This window comes from Megascapheus bottae, chromosome 9 (assembly GCF_031878675.1).
Source record: "Megascapheus bottae isolate mThoBot1 chromosome 9, mThoBot2.hap1, whole genome shotgun sequence".
Classification (NCBI taxonomy): domain Eukaryota; kingdom Metazoa; phylum Chordata; class Mammalia; order Rodentia; family Geomyidae; genus Megascapheus; species Megascapheus bottae.
In genome coordinates, this window is record NC_143517.1 from 42,612,450 (window position 1) to 42,638,545 (window position 26,096).

Here is a 26,096-nt window from a genome sequence, read left to right on the forward strand (position 1 = left end):
CCCACCCGGAGTCCGTCCCGCCCGCCCCGGCCGCGCCGCGCTCCGGCGTCTGGGCCTCCGGCTCCTGTCCCCGCCCGAGCCGCTCTTTCGCCTGCTCACTTAGCAGCCCTTCGCCCCCGGGAAGAAGAGACATTTCCCGGCGCTCTCCCCCGCCCGCCCGGCTCCCGCCCTCCCTCCTTCCCCTCCCCCTGCCTTCTCGGGGGGAGGGGGCTGTCGCTTCGGATTGAAGGCCGTTGATTTGTATGCATTTGTCCCGGCGCCGGAGGCTGCCCCGGCCGCCCGCGCCCGCGCCGCCGCCGCCGCCCGTGGAGCGGCCTCCCTGCCGGTCTAGGGTGCTTCGGCTCCACCAAACATGTCGGCTCCGGTCGGGCCCCGGGGCCGCCCGGCTGCCACCCCGGCGGCCTCTCTGCCGCCTCCGCAGCCCGAGATGCCCGACCTCAGCCACCTCACGGAGGAGGAGAGGAAGATCATCCTGGCTGTCATGGATCGGCAGAAGAAAGAAGAGGAGAAGGAGCAGTCCGTGCTCAAGTAAGGACCCGGCTCCATCTTCCCGCCTCCCCTTCCCCCCTCCCAGCCCTCCGCCCCTCTCGGCCGTTGCCCGCCGGCTGCCCGCGCGCCCCGGACCGCCGCCCGCCTCCCTCCGCCGTGGCGCCCGGGCCACGAGGGCGGCCGGCGCGCCCGCGGTGGGGCTGTCGGGGCGCGGGGGTGTGTGTCAGGACGGGCGCCGGGGGTGACGGAGGCGCCCTCCGGCGTTCCCCGCCAGTCCGCTCGGCCCCCGGACCTCGGCGGGGCAGGGACGGAGCCCGGGCTCCGCGAGTCCCTTTTGCTTTCCCGCCGCCCCCGTGCGCGGTGGCTGTGACTGGGGCAAGGAATCCAATATGGCCGTGCACAGGTGCTCCGGGCCGGACCAGGGCCAGGGCGCGCCGGCCCGGGGTGCGGGAGCCGCCGGGGGCCCCTCGTCCCTCGCGTCCGCGCTGTGGCTCAGACTCCCCGCGCCGGGAAGAGCGGGTCCGGCTAGCTATGACCGCCGAGGGCAGGAGGGCGGAGGCGCGGGCGAGGGGCCGAGGCTGGGTGGCGTCTCGGGTGGGTGTGCGGCCGCCGCCGCCATCTTCCAGCCCCTCCCCCGGCGGGTGCTGACACCCCGCACTCCGCGGCTCGTCCGAGGGTCGAATCCCGAAGGCACGCCAGCTCCCGGCTCGCAGAGTTCTGCCGTCCGTGCTCCGGGTCCGGGAGGGCCGGGGGTGGCCGGGGGTGGCGGGCGAGGGGCGGCTCGGGGCGTGGGGCCGGCGGCCGCGCCACTTCAGCACCGGGGAACTGTCCGCACCGCGCGCGCGCTCCAGCTTTCGGCATCCTGGAGCTGAGATTTGTCCCTGAGAGCCTTGTTTTTTTTTTTTCAAAAAAATGTTTTATGGCTGTGTGTGTGATTTCTCAGTTACTACGGGAAGAGACTGTGCAGTTGTGCAATCTGTGTGTGTGTGTGTGTGTGTGTGTGTGTATCCAGCGCCCTCCTCTCTTTCTTCTTCTTTTTTTCTCGAAAGGAGTTGTGCACTCACAGAACCCCTCCTGCGTCCCCAGTGGGACCTTCACTTCACATGGCTTCCAGCGTACTTTTCCCGTTCTGCATTAGAAACGCACAATCCGAAGTGTAGAGTTCCCCTGTGCAGGGAAGCACGCTGGCCTCGCTGTGCACTTGACACAAAACAGCTTGTTGAATTCAGTGTTCTTTCATACACTTGCAGAGGTACACTTGGTCTTGACGTGTATGTTTTTACAAATACGCTTGGTCCAATTTGCGGCCATCCCAGATGTTTCTCACAGAGTGTAGTTTCTCACCGGGCACCCTTCTCCGTAGAACACTGGAGGCCTTCTGACCTATCAACAGAAGAATTGCTTCTTCAAAGCTACTTTGTGGGTTTTAATATTTATTTGAGAATATAGTTTATGAAAAAATTAATCAACTTAAGCAATTTCAACTCATGGTAAAATACCGATCATTAAAAAGAGTTGTTTGGGCATACTCAACTTTGTTTATTGATACCATGACTTACTATTTTATATGTAGATATATGAGTTTATACTTTTTTAAACTATAAGTGCTGCCCAAATTATGCTCAAGTAAAAAAGTTTCATTTCTTCGACAAACATTTTAATATAAAATGTGTTTTATTTATTGTCAGATCATAGTGTTTCTTGGCTGATTCATGGTATATACTTCTGTATTGTCTTAACATGTAGAAATTTAAGTGAACTTAAGAAATTAAAATGAATTTAGGGAAAAATAACGGTAACATTCTGCAGTGTAAAGTTATAGGACCCATGTATAAGGCTGTGATTAAACTACCCTTTGTCTCTCTGTAGTGATGATTACTTAACTGTACATTAACATCTTTTCTGAGCAAAGGTTATGGGTACAGAGAAATGAGATGAAATTCAAATTTGTGCCTGATACCTTTTTTTTTTAACCAGCCCTGAGGCTTGAACACTGGGCCTAGGTAATGTCCTTGAGCTTTACGTGCTCTTTCAATTGAGCCACAATAACACTTCCAGCTTTTTCTGTGTATGTAGTATCAAGGAATTGAACCCAGGCTTCATATATGCTAGACAAGCACCCTACCACTAGGCCACATTCCTGGCCCTGGCCCTGCCTGATACCTTTTAACATCCATATTAAAAAAGAAGTTGGATATGTCAAGTAATTGAAACTTGGTTAAAGTGTTTTTACATGATCTGTGAATTTCAATATTAATGTTAGTATTATGCAAATTCAAATGTGCATACCCTAGGGCATTGCAAGATGATATACTGGAATGCAGTAAGAAAAATATTAAAACATATTTCTATTTTTACTTAAAAATAAAGCTTCATTAATATTTAATATATTAGTAGTACTAGTGTGCACATGACATCTTAATAAATTTGGGTATATTATGAGGTCCATGTCTGAGATATTTTTCAGTAACATAGGTGAGCTATCAAAACAGATTGCGACTACTGCAATAAATGTCCTCCTAAAGATCATGAATAATTAAGAGTGAGTTAAACTTAATTGTCAGTAATTTCCTCGAAGCCCAGTTGAGTGTACACATACTCAGGAAGTCCTTTGTCTTTATCACATAATAGCATTTTCATTTGTAAGTGAGATACTATAGTTTCAAAAGCATTTTTATGTTGCAATAAATACTTAAAAGTTACTTAAAAATTCTAACATGAATTCCTATAGAAGTCAATAACTACTTAACAAGTTTTTACATGAATTCCTGTAGCAGTTTCAGTTTGGATCTATAAAAATCTGTGTTCTTTTACTGACCAGTGTTTTTAAACTTTGCCTTCCAAGACTAAACTTTTTAAAGGAAAGAATTATAATTTGCCCATTCTTATGCTTATTTTGCATAATTCTTAACATCTGTACATAACAGACAATAGGTACTGTTAAGTTGAATTGTGATAATTTGAATGAAATAGTTTACTAATTTCATGGGAAAATATGTAATCAGTTTTTGAAAGCAAAATATAATTTATTAAAAGTTGCAATTTCATTAAACTTTTTTATTTTGGTGAACTATTATGAAAAAAATATGAAGAAAGCAAATCTATTAAAATCAATAAAAAGTATTTTTTGTAAATACAGAGTTTTTACTATATATACATAAATGAAAAGTTATATGTTTCTTCCTTTCTTTTTTTTTTTTGGTGTTTTAGCTTTTTAAAAATTGTGATTAAGTGATTGTACCAAAGGATTGTTTTGGCTCGTTTGAGACAGAATTTTGGTCATGTAGCCTACTCTAGCCTTGAGCTGGTCATCCTCTGGTTCATTATGTGTTTATTGATGTATATATTATCATAGATATTTGTCACCACAAAAAGCTGTTTATGAGTTTCTTCATGTAATTATTATTTTTCGTCCTGAGTTTGGACTTGCTATTAATGTTAAAGAGGTAGTTTGTTCCCCAAATAAAGGATGATAATTAGTTTGTTCAACATACTAATGAACAGTTTTAATTTTGTTAATGATTTAATTTTTTGAATAGTTTTAAAAATTAATATATAATTTTTTTGGCCAGTCCTTGGCCTTGAACTCAGGGCCTGAGCACTGACCTTGAGCTTTCTCAAGGCTAGAGCTCTACCACTTGAGCCACAGCACCATTTCTGGCTTTTTCTATGTATTTGTGGTACTGAGGAATCAAATCTGGGTCTTCGTGCATGCTAGGCAAGCACTCTACCACTAGATCAAACTACCGGCCCAATAAATTTTTTACATAATAGGCAATTCATAAAAAAGGCAACAAAATGCCTTTACTGCCTTTACTTGGAGGTACTTTTTGTTACTCTATATTGTATGCTTTTCCAGAGAGCACTATCTCAGCTACCTTATGCACAGAAGTAGATGTGTGAGTAATATCTAATGTTACATGCATCTGCATGCAAACACAAAAGGCCAAATATGCCCTACAGTTTGCTATTTAGGAAATAAATTCAACATCTGCTAATATTAGCTGGCTCACTCATCTTAATGACTGCATAATATTCCATTTAATGAGAATTTTGTATTTCCTTTAGCAAGTGCCACATTTATAGGTAACTAAATTGTTTTTAGGTGTTTTGTCATTAGCAACAATACTTTGACAAGTATTTTCGTATAAACCGCATTTTCCACATTTATTTCTGGGATAAATTCTCAGAAACAAAATTGCTGCTTCAGAGGGTCAATGTATTTTAAATTTTAGTTAAAATTGTCAGCTTTACTTTGATCAAGGAAGTGATATGTACTGTGAGATTTTTTTCTGTTAGTAATTTTTAGAGATTCGTTGAAGATTTATGTTCTTTGTGTTAGGATTTTTGTACCTTTTCTGTTTACTGGTCAAGATTAAAAATGCGTTTAAATTTATAACATTTCTGTTTCATAGCTTTGGGTTTGTGATCATTTTAGGGTGGCTTACCTCATCAGATTAAAAAAAACATTTTCTTTTGTAACATGTCAGATACATTGAATTATGAAGAGTTTAAGTGAATATGACTATCCTAACATAGAAATAACCATTGATACTGCCAAAACCCAAAAACCTACGGTTCTTAGATTCAAAGTACATTCTAAAAATTGATTGGCATTTTATAAGAACATGACTCATAAAACTTTTATTATATTCTGTATTTTAAGGTAACAATAATTATGTATCTTCTACTTAGCAATACATTTTGTAAAAAGCTAATCATACTATGTGATAAAGCAGTTGTAGAGGTAATGTGACGTTTTATGTATAACTTTGCTAACTCACCGTTGTAAGATCTAAGTATGGATGATTTTCTTTTTTTTTTTTAATTTTAATGAAAACGTTTCTTTTATTTTTTTTGCCAGTCCTGGGGGTTGAACTCGGCCTGAGCACTGTTCTTGGACTTTCTCAAGGCTAGAGCTCTACCTCTTGAGCCATAGCACCGTTTCCAGCTTTTTTTTTTTTCTATGTATGTGGTACCAAGGAATTGAACCTGGGTCTTCATGCATGCTAGGCAGGCACTCTACCACTAGTCCAAACTCCCAGCCCAGTATGGATGATTTTCTTTATCCATACTAGCTGAATTGAAGGATTTTGATGGTCACTACAGGACAAATATCCTGGAATAGGTAGGCACTCAATAAACAGGTATTCTTATTGATTAGTCATAGATAACTTTCTTTAACTTAGAATTTTTAAAAATAAAATTTCTGGGTGTGAAACCTTAAAAATGGAAAGATTCTTGGGCTGAGAGTATGGCCTAGTGGTAGAGTGAGCATGCACGAAGTCCTGGGTTCGATTCCTCGGTACCACACACACAGCTAGAAGTGATGCTGTGGGCACAAGTGGTAGAGCGTTCACCTTGAGAAAAAGCCTAAGGGCAGTGCTCAGGCCCTGAGTTCAAGCCCCAGGACTGGCAAAAAAAAGGAAAGATTCTTTTCTTTACCTACTGGAAGTTAAAATGTACTTGGTGAGATCTTTTTTTTTCCCTACCCAGTCCTGGGACTTGAACTCAGGGCCTAGGTAATACCCTTGGGCTTTTCTGAAGGCTAGCATTCTACCACTTGAGCCATAGCACCACTTCTGGCTTTTTCTGTGTATGTGGTACCAAGGAATCAAATCCAGAGCTTCGTACATTCTAGGCAAGAACTCTTACCACTAGGCCACACTCTCAGCCCTTGGAGAGATTTTAAGTACCTACAAAACTAGGTCTAGGGAGAAGGAAGTGTGACGACTTGGAAGTAGTTTCTTCAGAAGCAGCCATTTTTAGGAAGCCTGATAATCAGGCAATAGAGGTGAAGCAAATACTGACACCCACTTATTAGTTACTGACAATATTGGATTATCAAAGGTGAAAAGAGGGACTTAATGTATGGAAACTACTTTGTGATTATCTTCAGAATGGCCTGGGATCAATATGTTTACTTTTGTATTTGACTACAGGTGTACTTATTTGTCTTATCGATATTGTAGATGAAAATTCACAGAACTCTATCAGATTAATCTCACTCGTCCCCCCCCCCCCGCCCCCGGTGGTACTGGGTTTGGAATTCAGAGCCTTCTGCTTGTTAGGCAGGCACTCTATCACTTGAACAATGTTCTCAGCACTTTGGTTACTTTTGGGATATAATCTTGTGTCTTTTACCTGGGGCCAATCTGAACCATGATCTATTAATTTACATTTCCACCAAAGCTGGATCATGGATGTATAGCACTCTATTCTACCTGTTGGTTGAGATGGAGGTTAGCTAACTTCTTGGCTGGTCTGGCTTAAACTATCTTTTCCCAAACAGCTATGATTATATGTGTAAGGCATTATGCCTGGTAGGTTAATGTAATTCTGAAGCATGGTTATGAGAGCTTAGAATGCTTATCTTCACATTGTCTCACAAATATGCTCAATCTTTGCATGACTGCCTTTCTCATCCTTCATTGTCATAGCTCAGTATTGTGTATTTAAAGATCTCTTTTCAGACCATGGTTTTAAAACCAGGTTATTTTATTTATTATTTATTATAACATAGTTTACTTTTTTACAGCCTATTTTTCTCTCATTGTGCTTATCAAGATTTACAATGATTTGCTTTTTCACTTGTTTATGGTTTATTTGGCAAAATTATACTCTCACAAAGAGCAGATACTGCATCTGTTTTGTTCATCATTATACCCCCAACTTCTATTTAATACAATGACTTACACACAGTAGTACTAAAAAATCTAGTTGAATAAATATCTTCATTTAGGTGACACATTAAGACAAAATCTAATAATATGAAAGATTGTTTATGTAGTTATGTACTTATTTCTGAAGTTAAATGTAATTGTTAAACATACGTGTAATTTTATTCATTTTATTTGGAAGCAGACAGTGTATTTGTGTGTAATTGCAATAGTTTTTAGATTAATAGACCATCTGTTTTGACTAGAAAACAGAATATCGTGATATTCTATCATTTGTAGAGTTAAGGAGTATCATGAATTATGGAATATTTTGCTTTAAAAATACCTAGAGAGGGTTAAAATTTTTTTTCCTTTTGTTAAGTAGGGCTGAATGATGAATGCACAATTTTTTTTCCTACCTTGGTTTTTGATATGGAATCTTGCTGTGTAGTTCAGACTGGTCTTGAAATTGTAATCCATGTTTCAGTCCCCCAAAAGCTGGGGATAGGCCTGCCATACTACACTCAACTTTTGACAGCAATAGTTCATGTCTTTCATGGGCAGAAATTGTAAGCCGTCCTATATCATTTGAAGACATAAAAATGTAAAATGGCTAAGGATGTAGTTCAAATGATAAAGGGCTTGTCTAGCAAGTGCAAGATCCTTAGTTCAAACCTCAAGTACTGCTTACCCTGGAAAGCACCTTGAAAAAAATACATTAATGATGTTTTAAATACAGTGTATCCAAAGTAAAAAATAATCAGTTTAACATTGTAAGCAGTTTGTTGTCTGTGTCAGTTGAAGGTGTCAGTTTATTAAGATATCTAAAAGTTTTGCTCTAAACGTTTGCATTTTTCAGTCATTGATGAGATGCAACCATCTTTCAGAATACTCTAAACTATTCTCAGTTAACCCTTAGGGAATTCATTGTAAGCGACAGTTGAAATTTTGTCTGATAAATGCTGGAAGAGTACTGTATACAGTGTGTCATTGATATATGCAGATGAGGGAAATTTCTGATCCAGCCTTTGGGAAATGACATCTCTTCTGTTTGAATGGATGCACAGATGTTAGCTGGGCAGATGGAGTTATTCCCAGAAAAATCTCTAAAACCCTCAATTCTTCTTCTCTCACAGAATTCATGATTTGTAAAGTATGTATGGCATGGCACGTGGGGCATGGTTACCAAATTCACTCCAAGTCTTTCCAGAGGAGCATAGGATTGAAATGTAGATGAGTCAGTACAGGACTGGGTTTTGAGAAGTGAATGATGCGAACTTAAAAGGCATTAAGTATTAAGTCTTTGGATATGGCTTTAGCCAGAAGGCAGCTGCAAAGTCCTGAAGAGATTTTAAGCAGCAGTATAATCTAATTAGACTTTTGTTAGAAAAAAAAATTTCTACTCTTGTTGCACTGATTGATGAGAAGGTGTAATTCTAGAGACAAGGGCACATGTTAATAATAATCAGGTGATAAATGGTGAAGATATGAATTAATACTTTAAAGGTCGAAAAGGAGTGTCAAGACAGATTTTTGAGATATTTGAATGTTAAAATTTCAAGATTTGACAACTGTGTGAAGAGTAAGGTAAACTTAGAATGAATGACTTGCTAAACTGACTGCTATATATAATGTAAACCTGTCTCTGTCAGTCTCAGTAATGGCTATCTTATCAGTATCTTAAGACTAGAGTCCTTCTGAAGGAGCAGTTATGAAGTGCTTTTTTGGTTATTTTAGTTATTGTAAAATTATTTAAATTGTTATGTAGTTATACAAAGAAGTTTTAATTCTGTAAGTCAGAATATGAGTACAATTTTTTTGTTTTATTTTTATTGTTGTGGTGATGTACAGAGGGTTGCAGTTACATTCATCAGGTAGTGGGTGGTGGGTGCATTACTTCTTGAACATTGTTACCCCTTCCCATGTTTTCTCCTATTTTCTCTGCCCCCCATCCCCTTCCAATCATCTTGTTTTCCCCTTACCTTCCCATTTTCAAATACACAAATAAACATATATATATATATATATATATAATATACCAAGTACCAAAGTCAGGTACAATAACAACATGAGATAAATCTTAAGGGGAAAAGAAGAAAAAAGAAATAGCTTCACATAGTACATTAGAACAACAATCACAAAGATAAACCTCTTGTTTCCATATCCTGCTGTTCATTTCCCTTAGCCTCATCCTATATGGACGTATGTACATAGCTTTTCAGCTATTTGTGATCTTCTGTTAGGAAAATCCTAAAGGTATACTAATAGTTACAGTAAATGAGGGAAACGCTGGGCTTTGTTTCTTTAGGTCTGAAAGTACAATGTTTCTTTCTTTCCTGTTTCGTTTCCTTCCTTCCTTCCTTCCTTCCTTCCTTCCTTCCTTCCTTCCTTCCTTCCTTCCTTCCTTCCTTCCTTCCTTCCTTCCTTCCTTCCTTCCTTCCTTCCTTTCTTTTTTTGCTTGCCCTGGGGCTTGAACTCAAGGCCTGGGCACTGTCTCTGAACTTTTCAGCTCAAGGCTACCGCCCTACCCTGGAGCCACAGCACCACTTCTGGCTTTTTCGGAGTATGTGGTAGCAAGGAGTTGAACTAGGGCTTCATGCAAGGTAGGCCAGCACTCCACCACTAGGCTAAGTCCTAGCCTGAAGGTACAGTGGTTCTTGACCAGTGTCCCCCCTTTCATTGTTCTTCCATTTCCCTCTCCCATCTCTACTCTCATTGTAGTATGAAATGAGTATAAGTACTGGAAGTGACTACAAGAGATATGATGGAGTGTGGTGGAAAATAATAGAGCAGTATAGCAAAAGTGGCCGAAAGAGAAAGAAGAGAAAACAAATTCAAAAAGGGAAGAATGAGAAAGGCTAGGGCTCTTTGAATGAATTCCTATTTGGTATCTTAAACCAAATGTGTATGCCTGCTTAGTTTTCCTTTCATCAAACATTCTTTATTCCTATTGATAATGATTCTTAAATATTCTTGTTTTTTTCTTTCATCAAACATTATTTCTGTTGATAAAAATTTCAGTGAATTTTTCACTGTGTGGTTTTGCTTCATTCTTTGGATATTTTATTTTATTTTTTTTGCCAGTCCTAGGCTTGAGCTCAGGGCCTGAGCACTGTCCTTGGACTTTTCTCAAGGCTAGAGCTCTACTACTTGAGCCTCAGCACCATTTCTAGCTTTTTTCTATGTATATGGTACTGAGGAACCGAACCCGGGTCTTCACGCATGCTAGGCAAGCACTCCACCACTAGGCCAAACTCCCAGCCCCTCTTTGGATATTTTAAACTACCACATAATCTTTGTTTTATATGTTAGACTTATCTAGAAAAACCATCCTCTCTACATATATTTTTATGTAACCTCCAAGGAAATTTGATAATGTGAAGCATTTTAGCTATGGACATATGTTGAAATTACTGAAGATTTTGTTCTTCTCTTTATTAGCTTTGTGAATTATTGTAGAAATGCAGAAATATGTATATGAAAGGGAGAGAAACTTTGACTTTGTGATGAAGTTCTTGAAATAATATTAGAAGTAAGGTTATCAAAAGGGGAAAGTTACAAAGATGTTTAGACACAGGGGTGACATAGCTCATCTATTGTATCCTTCATACTACTGCCTAAAAGATAGAGGGCAATAGAACAGTATCAATTAGTTGGCTAAAAACTAGCAACATTTATATAATTAATAAATTGTGAATATTTAATATATGTGTATATATATTGCTTATATGGGCAAAAGTTCAAAATTGTATTTTCTTTACAAAATGAACTAACGAAATGTGTCATAAAGACATTTAGAATTAACATCTTTCACATAGTTTATGTGCTATTAAATGTTTATAGTCAATAAACATTTAATATTTTTGTAACACATGCGATCTGATAGGTTCTGTTAAACAGTAGAACTGGATATATGCTCCTTTAGGCAGAGGAGAAAAATGGAATTCTTTAAACCCTTTAGTGTTTGTCTACCAGCCAAACTTATATTCAGCTGAGAGGGAAAAATAGCTTGGCAGTATCATGTACCCAGGAAGCCAGGCTCCTGGCTTCTAACACTGAGAAAAAGGAATATGCTTAGCCGTATAGATAGATAGTGGAAAAGTCACAATATATTGGTGCTTTGGTATTGTTCAGTTGACATATGGAGATGATGCTCACATCCATCTTGTCTTGTTGGCATGTTCAGGTATCATCATTTTTCTAATAGTTTGCGTACTAGCCACAAAAATGAAAAATGTGTTTTGTCACACTTAATTCCTGTTAACTAAAAGCTATCTTTAGTCTGAAATAATTAATGGATGCTTTTATTAGAATGTATTTTTCTGTCAAAAATGAATTTTGTACTGAAGATGGCGAGGTGTTCACTGGGAATTTGTAATGTTCTCCTATAGAGCTGTTGCTTTGAAGGAGCTGCGTAGCCCTGAACTGCCATTATCATCTCTTCTGTGTGCCTGTGTGACTGAGTTTTGGTGGATAACTCCCTTCATTAGACTTTACATGAATAAGAGATACATATCTGAGTTCAGTCATTGTAGTTTAGGGGGTTATATCTATGACAGTGGCCAATATGACCTCAATAATATATTCTCTTATTATTTTGTAGCTTACCCAGCTTTGAAAACTCTTTATCTTTTGTAACTGTATAGAGGTAGGCTACAGAAGTACTTGCATAGTTCTGAATTTTATTACCACAGACTGATTTCTTGTGACTAATTGGTCAGTCTTTTATTTATTTATTTATTTATTTATTTAGCATGTCCTGGGGCTTGAACTCAGGATCTGGGCAATGTTCCTGAACCACTGTATGTTCAAGGCTAGCACTCTGCCACTTGAGCCACTTCCATCTTTTCTGTTTATATGGTACTGAGGAATCAAACTCAGGGTTTCATGCCTGCTAGGCAAGTATTCTACCAGTAACTAAGCCACACCCAGCCCTCCCCCCTTTTAAATTATATTTTAATTTTATTGTCAGGGTAACATATAGAGAAGTTACAGTTACATTTGTCAGGTAGTGGGTACATTACTTCTTGGACATTGATACCCCTTCTCATGATATTCTCCCACTTTCCTTCTCCCCCCACCTCTGCCCAATCATCTTATTTTTCCCTTTCTTTTCCTTATGTCAAATAAACAAATAAACATATATACAGTATACCAGATAACAAAGTCAGATACAGTATGACATCACAACATGACATAAACCATAAGGGGAAAAGCAAGAGAAAAGAAATTCTGGAATGCAGAATTTACAACAAAGGGTTTATTTCATCTGTGACAGTTGTACCCTATTTTTATCTATTTGGATTGCTGGCATAAACCACAGTAAATTTGGTGGCTTACAATTAACAGAGATTTATTTTTCTCAGTTCCACAATCCAGGAAATCCAAGATCAAGGCACATTCTTCATGTGTTGAGGCCTGCTCTTTGGCTTATATGGACCATCTTTCTGTGACCTCATATGGTTAAAGTACAAATAAACTTTTTAGTGTTTTATATTTTATAGACATTAGTGCCTCATTAGTAAGGGTTCTGTTCTCATGATGAAATCATCCTACAAATGCCCCTCCTTCTATTACTATCACACTAGGAAAACAGGGTTCAAGGTATGAAATTTGGCATTAGAAAAATATTTAGTAAAACATAATGTAACTGGAAATTTGTTGAGGGTATGTATGCTATATCTTGACAGACTTTTGGAAATGGATATAGTATGAAGACATTAATGACACAGAAAAAGTCACAAATGTAAGGAGTCATTTCAGAATCAACTGAAGCTTCATATAAAGTTTAAGACATTTATTGCTACTGGCTAAACTAAATCTCAAAAGTAAGGGAAGAAAGGTTTACAAGGCAAGAGGGAAATACAGTTGAACTTCACCATTGCATGTTACATTACATGTTTTTCCATCACCCTTGAGATATGCTCCAACTTTCTTTTTCTTTTAATATTCTGCTGAGTATGAGAAGAGTCTGATTTTGATGAATTGCACCAGTGGGCTCTTGTATTCTCTGATTTCTAGTTGGAATCTATCAGGGATAGAGGAGACTGAAGTCAGATTCTTCCTCTGCCTCTTTCTCTTCCTCTTCTTCTTCCACTTTTGTTTTTTCTGTGTATATGGTACTGCGGAATTGAACCCAGGGCTTCGTGCATGCTAGGTAAGTACTCTACCACTAGATCACCCTCCTGGTCCCTTTGTAGTACTCTTCTATACCGGGTGTTTGCTTGTGGCTAAGTCTTTCTACTATAAACACAGTTGGTTGCCTGAAAATTTTTCCTCCTTAGTTTCTGATAGTGAAATTCCTGTCCTTTTTGTTTTTGTTTTTTATTTTTTTCTTGTCCTGGGGCTTGAAGTCAGGCCCTGGGCATTGTACTTGGGCTTTCTCAAGGCTCAAGTGCTACCACTTGAGCCACAGCACCACTTGTAGCTTTTTGTGTATATGTGGTACCAAGGAATTGAGTCGGGGTCGGGCATGCTAGGCAAGCACTCTACCAGTAGGCCAAACTCCCTCCCCTCCCCCGCCATATCCAGTTTGGTGTTTTTTGCAATGGTAGGTGTAGAGAACTCCTACAGTCTCCATGTGGTATACATGTATCATTTTAGGACCTAAGAAGAACATAGTAACAGGGAGGAAGAGATGCTGGATTGAGGAATGTGAGATTAGTATTTAGTTTTGATCTTGAGGGTTATGTTTGAATTGAGTGCATCTCTAGACTTTTAATAATAAATAATAAGGAGCTAACATTTGTTCCTAGTCATAAAACTTGTCAGTACAGAGACACTGATTTGTACCTAGATTTTTCAGAGTCAGAATCTCATTCTCTCACAATACCATTTAGTGTTATGGAAAACAACAAAAATACAGAGCTCAAGGGATCACACTCCAGTCAGACAACCTGAATTTGAATCCCATTGTTCTTGGTAGCTGTGCATGTCAGTGTGTCTGCTTCTAGAATGATGATTATAATAATATCTATTTCAGGGGCTGTTTTGAGAACTGAATTTAGATTTGCAAAACCTTTAGAAAAATGCCTAGCACATAAGTACCACATGAGTGCCAATTAAAAAAAAATGAGTGGCCAGGAATTTGGTCTAGTGATAGAGTACTTGCAGAGCTTGCACAAAGACCCAGGTTCCTTTCCTTGGTACCATATACATAGAAAAAGTTGGAAGTGGTGCTGTGATTCAAGTGGTAGAGCTCTAGCCTTGAGAAAGCCCAAAGACAGTGCTCAAGTCCTGAGTCCCCAGGACTGACAACAAAAATGAGTTACTTGGAGAGGGGAGCATTAATAACTACAGAGGAAAATACTTTTTAATGAGCACTTTTAATATCTATTAGTAAACAGCTAGATCTTCAGGGTTCTATGTAGTATTCCTTGTGTTAGTGTTCTATTTCTCCTGCAGTGAACTTAGTGGTTATAGAAGAGCACAAGTTATTATCTTATACTGAGTCAGCCAGAAATGTGACATAGTTTTAATTGGAGTAAACTCAAGATATATACAAGGCTATCATTTTTTTTTTCTTGAAGTTCTACAGAAGAATCACTTGGATTGTTCATAGAACTGTTTTCTTAGCATGCAGGACTGATTCCTATTTCCTCATTAGCAGTCATGTGAAGTCTGTTCTTACTCTGAGAGACTGTCCTAATATTTACATATAGCCCTTTACATAGCCAGCAATGGAGAGTTGAATGCTCACAATGGTAGCTCTAACCCTTTTTCTATCTTTTTTTTTTTGCCAGTCCTAGGCTTGAGCTCAGGGCCTGAGCACTGTCCTTAGACTTTCTCAAGGCTAGAGCTCTACCACTTGAGCCTCAGCACCACTTCTGGCTTTTTTCTATGTATGTGGTATCGAGGAATCAAACCTGGGTCTTTGTGCATGCTAGGCAAGCACTCTACCACTAGGCCAAATTCCCGGCCCATCATTGTTTTGTTCTCTGCTCATAGTTAGAAAACATTTTTCTCTTTTAAGGATTCTTGTGATTATTTTGGACCCACTCAGATCAGATATTTCAGAGTATTTTTCTCTTTGTAAATTTCTTTTACCATGGAAGGAAACATTTATACATCGGTGGGATTATCATTTTCCTTATAACATTTCTCTGTTAAGATTCAGTAAAAATAAATTTGGATGTGTGGTTTTTATAAGATAGAGCCTATTTTACTCTTACTTTTGGAAGCATAATTTATATCCAGAGTCAAATTATAGAACGAAATCTCTGAAATACTATTTTATATTGTATTTTTTCTTGGAAAATGTAGTGCCAGTCTGTTCTTTGCTTTTTATTCATTTAATATTTTTTTTCTGAATTAAAAATATTGTTCTTACTGGAGGTTGCAGTTTAGGAACTAAAGGTAAAAAATCTAAATTTTTCTGTTTTACATAGAAATATTAAATACTCTCCCTAAGTAGCCATTTTAGTCAAAAGTATTCTTTTAATAGGGTGAGAAATAGATAATTTTACCCTACAGCTAACATAGTAAAAGTTATTGAATGTTATCTTTGGTTATAAAATTGTCCATAAATCTTCCATTTTCAAATGCAGTGCTTTCACTATCTAATGGTCATTTTATAGGTTCAGCATAAACTTTATATTGCAGTAAAAATTTAAACAATCTTTTCATAAAGATGTGGTTTAGGTTGGCATGTTTGAATAACCATTTTTTTCTTGCAATAGATGCCTTCATGTATTATTTTTCTTTTTTGTAATTATATAGCTAAGAGTATGGATTATTGGAAACACATATGTGTAATCTGATTTGTACTTTTTGACAGTTTAAATATAATTAGTTATTTTTACTTAGGTAGATGAACATTGGGAGTGGCTTTGAAATAAAGTAGAAAAATAATGAAAGTATTGATATAAATGCATATTGCAATGTATAGTTTTATATGTTAGTACAGATAAAGTATCACAATATATAATTATTATAAAAATAATCTGAGCAGGAACATATTAATATGGAGGTTATTGACCAGAGGCAGAGAGCAGTGTTTTCTTCTAGTGCTTTGACAGAGATTCTTCCCTCCCCTCCTCCAACCCCCATAACCAAACCAAACCAAACTTGGAAGAAGCTGGCTCTGGCATAGCTGAGCCTGAGATTCAACCCCCTGTGGAGCAAGCAAGCAAGAAATTGTCTGTGAGGTTGAGGGATGTAAATTGCTGATATGTTGGCTGGAGTGCTCAAGAAGTGTGTTGGCAAGCTTATCAAGATATCAGCCAGACTTACTGAGAAATTGCCTGTGGTGGAGTCACTAAAACTTGCTGAAAGATGACTTCCAAGGTGCTAGTGAAACATGCTAGGATGCTCCTACCAGGTGTCCTGAAACTCTAGGCAGCCAAGTGCTCAGAACCATAAGACAATCTTTAATGTCTCTGTGGCTCCCTCTACGGAACAGAGCTTAAACACCGTAGGAACTGGCAAAGGAGAAATGGGCAGAGTTCATATGAAGCAGGATGTTTCGAGGACAAAGGCAGTAAATTTGTAGTATACAAAACTTGTAGTAGACTGTGCTAGCCTCAAATAGCCATAAACTACATAGGCTCCCTTTTCATGCTGCATATTTTTTTTCTGGGTCATTTTGTGACACTGTCATATATCATTCTCTTTCTGACACATAGCTGTTAGACAATCTGCTATCTGAAAGTGTGAACATGTGACAAGGGACGCTGATGAACTGCAACTGGTTTCTTGATGTTTTTCCTCTCAGTAATATGCATATAATTTTCTCCCCCCCCCTCTCTCTCTCTCTCTCTCTCTCACACACACACACACACACACACACACACACACACACACACACACACACACACACACATTTTGTTCCAGTCCTAGGACTTGAACTCAGGGTCTGGGCACTGTCTCTGAACTTTCTGCTCAAGGCTAATGTTCTGCCATTTGAGCTATAGCTACACTTTTGGTGGTTAGTTGGAGATAAGAGGGTGTTGGCTTCAAACTTTAGTCCTTAGATCTCAGCCTCCTGAATAGCTAGGATTATAGGCATGAGCCACTGTTTTTTTCCCCTCCCAAAAGTAAGTTATGACTAACCAAAGGTGGGGAGAGTAATTTAATACTATCATATTCAAAGAAATATGTATTGACAAATGTAACTACCACAAATTTGATAGCATTTGCATCAAATTGGTAATTCCTATATAGGGTACTTAAAATTCCTCCTTTGAAAATTTTCCTTTTTTTTTCTTTTTGCCAGGCCTGGTGCTTGAACTGAGGGCCTGAGCACTGTCCTTGGGCTTTCTCAAGGCTAGAGCAGGCTCTACCACTTGAGCCACAGCCCCACTTCTAGCTTTTATGTATGTGGTACCAAGGAATTGAACCCAGGTCTTTGTGCATGCTAGGCAAGCTTTCTTATCACTAGATCAAATTCCTGGCCTGGAATTTTATCTTTTTTGCTCTGTAGTTTTTATGAATTTTCATGAAAAATTGTATTGGTGTAAAAACTGAGGTACTCTTAGCTTCTGTGTTAGAACTGGAAAATGAGACAACCATTTGTATAAAACTAAAGCTGAGAGAAAGTGTAAGCAGCAGGAAATTTTTTAGAGGTTAGATATAAGTACACCTTTTTTATTAAAATATTTTATTAACACTGATTTTTATATCATATTTGAAATGCCATGTTTAACAAACAAGTATTCAAGAAGGGAATCTGTGTATAATCACTGGCGCATAAATTTTAGAACATAATTAAAATTAAGCTGAGACTTTGTATGTCATAGATACGTATTGATCTATATAACATGTCAATAGAGTATATATCCCATCATAGATTTTTATGTCTATGTACTTAAATTTACCGTGTCAATAACCTTGAGTACCCGAACATTGAGTCATTGCTCTTGTACTGTTTGGATTTAATATCCACATATCAAGGAGACCATGAACCTTTTGCTCCTTTGGTCTTGACTTATCTCGCTCAACATGATTTGCTCTGGTTTCATCCACATCCCAGTGAATGCCATTATTTTTATATAAGTATACCTTTTTAAAAATTCTACCTTTTAGAGAATTTGTTATGCATGTAAGTTATTATATGAAGTATAGTCTTGTATGTCTGAAAGGCTTTTTTTTAAAAACTTGCGGGCAGGATTGAATAGGAGATAGAAAACAAGATTTAGACAGATAAGCTAGAGTTCTAGCACTCCATATAGCTAACTGTGTTAGCTTGAAGAGGCTACCGAATCCCCCTAAACTGTATAAAATGAATATTGGAAAGAAAGGCCCACAATCCCTTCTCTGAAACTTGTGCCAGATATGTTTAGATTTCAAGTATTTTAGTCCTTTATAAATGTAATGTAGTATATGCCAAATAACATGTCATCCTTTTTAGGGTTAGGGCAGCAGTTTCTAATCAAACACAATATTTTCCTAGTGAAAGCGTGTGGATATTAAGAAGTGTGTTAAATAAAGACTATAAATAGCATCATCTCAATTTAGGTCAGGAGTTTTGGCCCAGACTTAGACAATAATGGTCATCAACCACCTAAAATAACATATATGCGTATATATATTTCATCATGGCGCTTGAACTCAAGGCCTGAGCACTGTCCCTTTACTTTTGCTCAAGGTAGTGTTCTACTACTTTGAGCCACAACTCAGATATTTAAAGGAAAGAAGTAGGCTGGCAAAGTGACATGCACCTGTAATTGCATCTAAGCTCTAGCTCTTAGGAGACAGAGTGGGAGGATCATGGTTTGATTGTGGGACTATTCTGAGGCACAAGAGTTTTTAGTCCTGTGTGATGCTTATGTAGCATGACATGCCCAGTTGTCTTACAGTTGCAACTAAGTGCTGCATACCAGGCACTTAATTATCTGTCATTTTAATGAAGAAAATGTCAGGAAAAGTTTAGTGTGATTTTAAATATCAGAATATTACCTTATTAAATAGACCAAGTCAATACATTCTGAAAGTAAAATAATGATTTGTAAATAATTAGAGTGTCTATGTAAATCATCTATGCTATAACTCTTATTACATAGTAAGCACATATATATGTTTAAGTCTGTAGTTAATTTGGGCAAAGAAAGATTTGTTTATTCATTTTAATTTTACTTTTTTTGCCTATCCTGGGCTTGAACTTAGAGCCTGAACACTGTCCTTGGGCTTTGTCAAGGCTAGAGCTCTACCATTTGAGCCACAGCACCACTTCCAGCCTTTTCTATGTATGTGGTACCAAGCAATCAAACCTAGGTCTTCGTGAATGCTAGACAAGCACTCTACCACTAGATCAAACTCCCGGCCCAAGAAAGATTTATTTTAAGTTCATATATTTATTAATTTAATAGTATGTCAGTTAAGTACTTAGAATCAATGTCATACTAGCTAAAACGTTTAAATTTGTCTCATTGGCTTGTTTGACATGAAAAGTAGATTTTGACATAATAGTGAAAGATTTTGAAATAGGGGCCTGATATGTCAATGAATGCTATTGATTTAATTTCAAAAATTCTTTCTTGTATGAGAATTCTTGCCAATGTCTTTTCTGTATGTCCACTTTCTGTGTTCTGGGATCTGTGTCTCTATCTTAGGTTTGCCCTCCCAATTTACAGTTTCTTCTACACACACACATACACACACGCACACACGCACACATATATATATATATATAGTATATATATATATACTTGTATATATATATACAGCACTACTTCTGGCTTTTTCTATGTATGTGGTACTGAGGAATTGAACCCAGGTCTTTGTGTATGTTTGGCAAGCATTCTACCACTAGGCCAAACTCCTGGCCCAAAGCTTATACTTTGTAACTATAGTGTATATGTTTATACTTATTTGTAATACACATTTTACTTTATTTTTATTAGTGTTTGTTAATTGTACAAAGTAATGGATTTCAGTGTGACATTCTCATATAATATATTTTGATCGTGTTTATCTCTCAATTACTCTGTCTCTTGCTCTCTATTGGTCTTCTTTCTCTTTCTTGATAGAGTATCTTCTGAAAAATAAAAGTGAAGTCACTGGGCACAGTGGCTCATGTCAGTAATCCTAGCTTCGAAAGAGGCTGAGAGTTGAGGATCATGGTTGGAAGCCAGCCTGAGAAGAATAGTTCCTGTGAGACTATCTTCAATTAACCAAAAATTGGAAGTGGTGCTAGGTCTCAAATGGTAGAGCCTTGAGCATAAAGACGTTCAGGGACAGAGCCCAGGACCTGAGTTCAAGCCCCATAACCAACCAAAACAAAACAAAATAAAAAAACAACAAAAACAAAACAAAACAAAAAGACCCAACATGAAATCTTAAATCTTTCAGTTGTTGGCATAGACAACTCTTTAGGCTTCCTGTTTGTTTGAATAAAATTTAATTGCATAAATTTTGCTTATGAGGTCCTTCATAGTCTTTTTCCAGCTTCATTTCCTATACTTCGCTTTCGTATGTCTTTCCCTTTAGAATATTTCACTGCTTCAGGAACATTGAAGGAGAAAAGAGAATAAGGACAATACATATGGTATAAGCCTTCTAGTGAATTTTTATAATGTACTATATACCCTGACATATTTCATAGTTAGACCATATCAGCACTTTCTTTTCATTGAAAAGTTAATTAAAAATGACTTTTGAAGGAAACTCTAATACTGTAAAGGTCATAGAACTCTCATTAGTCATTTTTTTCAACTTCAATAGGAAGTCTTATGGAATTGTTTTGAAACACATGCTTCCAGTCTGCCACCAGATTTTGCAGCAGGAATTTATGTAATCATGCCATAGCTCAAACTGTCTCACAATTTACCATATGTTTCAATATTTCCAGTGTTTTCAAACACTCTTCTCTCTTTCTCACCCTTCCAGTTTACATTTCTCAGCTTTGTCCCAGCATTTTTCCCCTACAATTTTCATTCATTTCTCTGATTCATGAATAATCCTAGTTTAAAATTAGTTCTATACTGGTTTTCTTTCCTGGACTGTTTTCTACAATGTTAACACGAGCAATGTTTAATCCTAAAGTTAGAATTCTCAATTCACAGTCTGAATTCTTCCTACTCATCATTTGTGTTTTTCTTTAAAAAAAAAAAAAGCTTTTTAGTGGGTGGCTGGCAGTTGAACCCAGGGCCTACAGCCATTAGGTACCTTTCCTGACCCTGAGCTATAACATATACTGCTTGTCTTTTGCTTCTTTTTGTTACTTAGGAACACAATGGTGGCTTTTATGACAGTATAGAGTAGCAGATTTAGTAAAATTTTCCCTCTTTTAAACTTTTTTTTTCATCTGGTTAAACCTTAGAGAATTTCTGAAGTGTAAATTTAATCAGCTAAGATAGCTTTGCATAAGTGGCTGAGTTTTTAATGACTGCAAAGATTGATTTACTGCTTATTTTCCTTCTAATCCTGTTTCCTTAGCTGATTTCAAGGTTTGAAAGCAGCACAGTTGTGTTTAAGAAAAAAAAGATTTTACATTTATCAACTGGAAGCACCCTAGTTTGTCAGTTACTAATTATGTGACCTTTAGTCAGGATTGTGACAAGTCTCAATCTCTTGGACCTTCTGTCTTCTTATGTAAAATCAAAGACAGTAATGCCTATTCATATGGTTGTGTAAGGTGCAACTACAGTACATATAATAAGTTCACTGGAGAAAAAATAAGCATCATACATTTTAGGTTACTACTGTTCAGTTATTCTGTGTTCCCCATCTCCATCTGAAGTTATTTTTATATAAAAGTCAGTTTTGAGAAAAGGTAAGATAAGAGTGAAAGGAAGCTGGGTGCAGTTGCTCACGCCTGTAATCCTAGCTATTCAGGAGACTGAGATCTGAGGATCGTGGTTCAAAACCAGCCAGGGCACTAAAGTACATGAGATTCTTATCTCCAATTAACCACTAGAAAACTGGAAGTGGTGCTGTGGCTCAAGGGGGTGGTAGCCTTGAGCTGAAAAGCTCAGGGACAGTGTCCAGACCCAGAGTTCAAGCCTCACAACCACCATCACCAACAACAAAATAGTGAAAGGAAGTGAGAGCTCAATAAAATTTATCCGAGTATTTGTCCTTCACCTACCCCCCCCCCCTTTTTTTTTGCTGGGCATTGAACTCAGGGACTTGGGTTTGTCAGGGAAGTGCCCTACCACTAACCTACACATTTAGTCCACTAAAATGTTTTTGAGACTGTTGATAACAGCAAATAGTCTCTTGGGACTAAAATGTACATTTTTTTTTTTTTGCCAGTCCTGGGCTTGAGCTCAGGGCCTGAGCACTGTCCTTGGACTTTCTCAAGGCTAGAGCTCTACCACTTGAGCCTCAGCACCACTTCCGACTTTTTTCTATGTATGTGGTACCGAGGAATCGAACCTGGGTCTTCATGCATGCTAGGCAAGCACTTTAACCACTAGGCCAAACTCCCGGCCCCTAAAATTTACATTTTTAAAATTAATTTTTAGAATGTGTTGAATAGTTAAAGAGATTCTCATTTGCCTATATTACTGCTGTTAGTAACCTGAAAAATTATATTTCTAAAGTCTTCATTACTATCTTTTAAAGTAATAATTAAAAATTGTTCTCAAAGTTCTGTAATTTACTCTGATCTAAGTCTTGATTTGCAATTATACAATTTGATAAGCATATATGTTTCAAGATATATTCTCTTTTAAGTACTGAAATCATTATCTTTTAAATATATTCACCTAGGACTCTCACTATAGTATATAAAATTCAAAGAATACTTATTTGATTTCAGTTTTATCATCAGAATGGAATAATAGGGGCCGGGAGTTTGTTTTAGTGGTAGAGTGCTTGCCTAGCCTGCACGAAGACCCGGGTTCGATTCTTCAGTACCACAAATATAGAAAAAAATGCCAGAAGTGGTGCTGTGGATCAGGTGGTAGTGCTTTAGCCTTGAGAAAACTCAAGGATAAAGCTTAGGCCCTCAGCCCAAGCCCAGGACTGGCAAAAAAAAAAAAAAGAAAAAAAGAAAAAAATGAAGTAGTAGGCATTTTAGAAATGAAAATTTCTATAAAACATAATTTATGTATACAACTGTTCACTTTTACATGTTCCCTTATAGTTATTACCCATATGCATTGTATGTTTTCCTACTCTAGTGTGGTATATATACAGTTTTATTTTAGTAGTTTTATTTTATTTAGTAATTTGTATTTAGCAAAATTTTTTTTTGAGATAAGGATCTAGCCAGGTACTCGGTCCACTATGTAGCCCCAAATGGTTGAGTTCTTGATTGTTCTGCCTCAGCATTTGAGAGCTGAAGATATAGGTGAATGCCATCATACAGTTCTATATATCCTTTTCTACTTAGTAGAATATGAATATTTTACATAAGTATGTTTTCTTAACCATCAGTCTCAGTATTTGTCACATGACAGGTGTTACATTTAAATAGATTCTCATCCTTTCTAACTCTTAATTCAGAAAATTTAATTGAAGCTTAAACAGCTATGATCAACATTCTATTATTTATTTTCACTTTGTTTGATTATTTACTTTGTTTATTTATTTGTTGCCTTTATCCCTTTCCTTGTATTAAGTCAGTTGTAGGTCACAGTTCTGTTTTCTGAATTATAATTTATTTTTTCAGTTGAGACCTGGACGCTGTCCCTGAGCTTTTTTGCTCAAGGTTTCAATTCTACCACTGAGATCTAAAGCTGTACTGCCTAGGCTGGCTTTGAAATGTGATCTTCAGATCTCAGCCGACTGAGTAGTTAGGATTCCAAGCATGAGCCACCACCACTGGGCCTGCATTCTAACATTTTATATGTTTTGGACAGCTGTGTTGATAGTATTTTTCTGTAGATTTGGAATAATGATTCAGGGTGAATAATTTAAATATTTTCTTGTTCTCTCTTTTCTTACTCTTAAAAGGATCTTTTAACAAACATACCTACTTACATTATGTTGTTAGACTTCCTTCCCTACTACTCTTTCCATTTCTTTTGTACTCTCCAATTTCTATTAATTTTTCTATATATTGTTAGTTTGTTTCTTTTCTACCTTCAGTCATTTCTCTTGGTCTTCCCCTTTAACTGTGAATTAGCTTATTAAGATGTTTTCCTAATTTTTTTGTAAAGAAAAATCTTCCACATCATTTGATAAAATATTTTTCCTTCATCCTGCTGAATTGTTTTTTTAAAATTGTTATTGAGTGGAATTTGGTTTGTTTTTTGGGATTCTTGCAGCTCTGTGATTACCTGAATCATAGGATAAGAGTTTTGTTGCATCTATCTAAGAGAAAGCTTATGGGTATTCTTGTTCACTTTATAATTAAATTTTAGCAATGTTTTCCTCTAGGTTCATAGATTTTCCTACTAGGTGCATAGTAGATTCCTTGATGATCAAGTCCTCTGACAATACAATGTAGATCCTTTATAGCATTCTGAATAAAATACAAAGAAATCATTATCTGGAATAGTTGTGATTTTTATGTTTCTGTTTGCTGAAAAGGAGGGTGGAGTAATGTAATAATAGTGAATTTTGTGGAACTTACTAAATATAATCTTCCTAGTTTTTCCATTTGATATCATTTGCTACTTTTACAGATAACTTCCTCTTATCCTTCTACTGATTTCATACTCTTTACTTTCTCTTCAATCTTCAGCAAATTAGAGAAAAGAGTATATGATTTCAATGGCATAGTCAAATGTACTTGTATTTTAATAATATAGTAACCCTGTTTTTTATGAAAGAATTTATTAAAATTGATTTTTACATCATATTTCAAATGACATGTTTAACAAACAAGTATTCAAGAAGGGAATCTCTATATACAATCACTGGCACTTAGATTTTGGAACCTAATTAAAATTAGGCTGAGGATTTGTATGTCATAAAAAATAAAAACTTAATAAACTTGAACAGATATGGACTTAAATTTTAACTCTGATAAAATTTTTGTGAGGACTGAGGGTAGGAATTATGTGAGATATATTTCTGTGGTCTATTTTGAGCTTAGCACAATGTTTGGCACATAGTAGATGAACAGTAATGAATTGTGAAGGAATTAGGACATCTTGTTTAAAAAGTTTCAAGGGACTATTAGAAAAAGGGGTATAATGACAGGGAATTTTATTTATTTATTTATTTATTTATTTTTACCACTCCTGGTGACTGAACTCAGGGCCTGAGCACTCACTGTCTTTGGGTTTTCCCTCAAGGCTAGTGTTCTACCATTGAGACACAGTACCACTTCCAGCTTTTTTCTATGTATGTGGTACCGAGGAATCAAACCTGGGTCTTCGTGCAAGCTAGGCAAGCACTCCACCCATTAGGCCAAACTCCTGGACCAATGAGAGGGAATTTTAGAGTTGTCTTAAAAATACTTTAAAATGTGATTGCATGTAGCTTCCCTTATTGAATACTTGTTTGTTAAATATGTCATTTGATACATGATGTAAAAATCAATCTTAATAACTTCTTTAATAAAAAATGCCAAAAAATACTTTAAAAGCTGACCCCTAAATTTTAAGAAAAAGGAATCATTTTGAAATGATTAGGAATGAGCATGATGTATGTGTGTATGTTGTATGTATATATGAGAGAGAAAGAGACAGACAGGGAGAGAAAGAGAGGAAGCATAAAGCATATAGAAGATATGGTTTACTTTTTATCCTACAGAAAAAAGCGTAGATGTCTTGAGTCTTCAGTATCCATTCTTAGTTTTAACTATCAAAGTGTACATTTATTCTTTCCACCCTTCAATTTTGGGTTCAGCATCAGCTCCTTTCCCATCTGCTACTTGGCTAGGAAAGATAAGATTAACTTTGAGTCAGGCTTCTTCACTGGAGGAAGTGGGTTAGAAGATAAAATATCTGAGGAATAAAAGAGCATAGGAAGGTCTTACTCAAAGACTGCAAAACTGTGTGTGTATATTCATATGTGTATATTTGCAGTGATTAGGATTGAATCATTTTGTGACAATCTTATATGTATATGTATGTATATATGTATGTATGTGTGTATGTATGTATATTTGTG

General features: G+C 37.4%; 1 protein-coding gene across 38 annotated transcripts in view; it reads left to right on the plus strand.

Moving 5' to 3' along the window:
* The first annotated feature begins 310 nt into the window (after positions 1-310).
* The window catches only part of Rims2 (regulating synaptic membrane exocytosis 2), a 385,455-nt gene continuing 359,669 nt past the window's right edge, over positions 311-26,096 (plus strand). For 12 of the 38 annotated variants that reach the window (XM_090339227.1, XM_090339217.1, XM_090339207.1 and 9 more), the window contains exon 1: positions 313-528. In XM_090339227.1, the coding sequence (XP_090195353.1) occupies positions 353-528 (176 nt within the window). In that variant the 5' untranslated portion in view covers positions 313-352. Of the gene's footprint in view, positions 529-26,096 lie in introns of all 38 variants that reach the window. The other 26 variants (XM_090339200.1, XM_090339203.1, XM_090339205.1 and 23 more) reach the window with 4 other exon arrangements.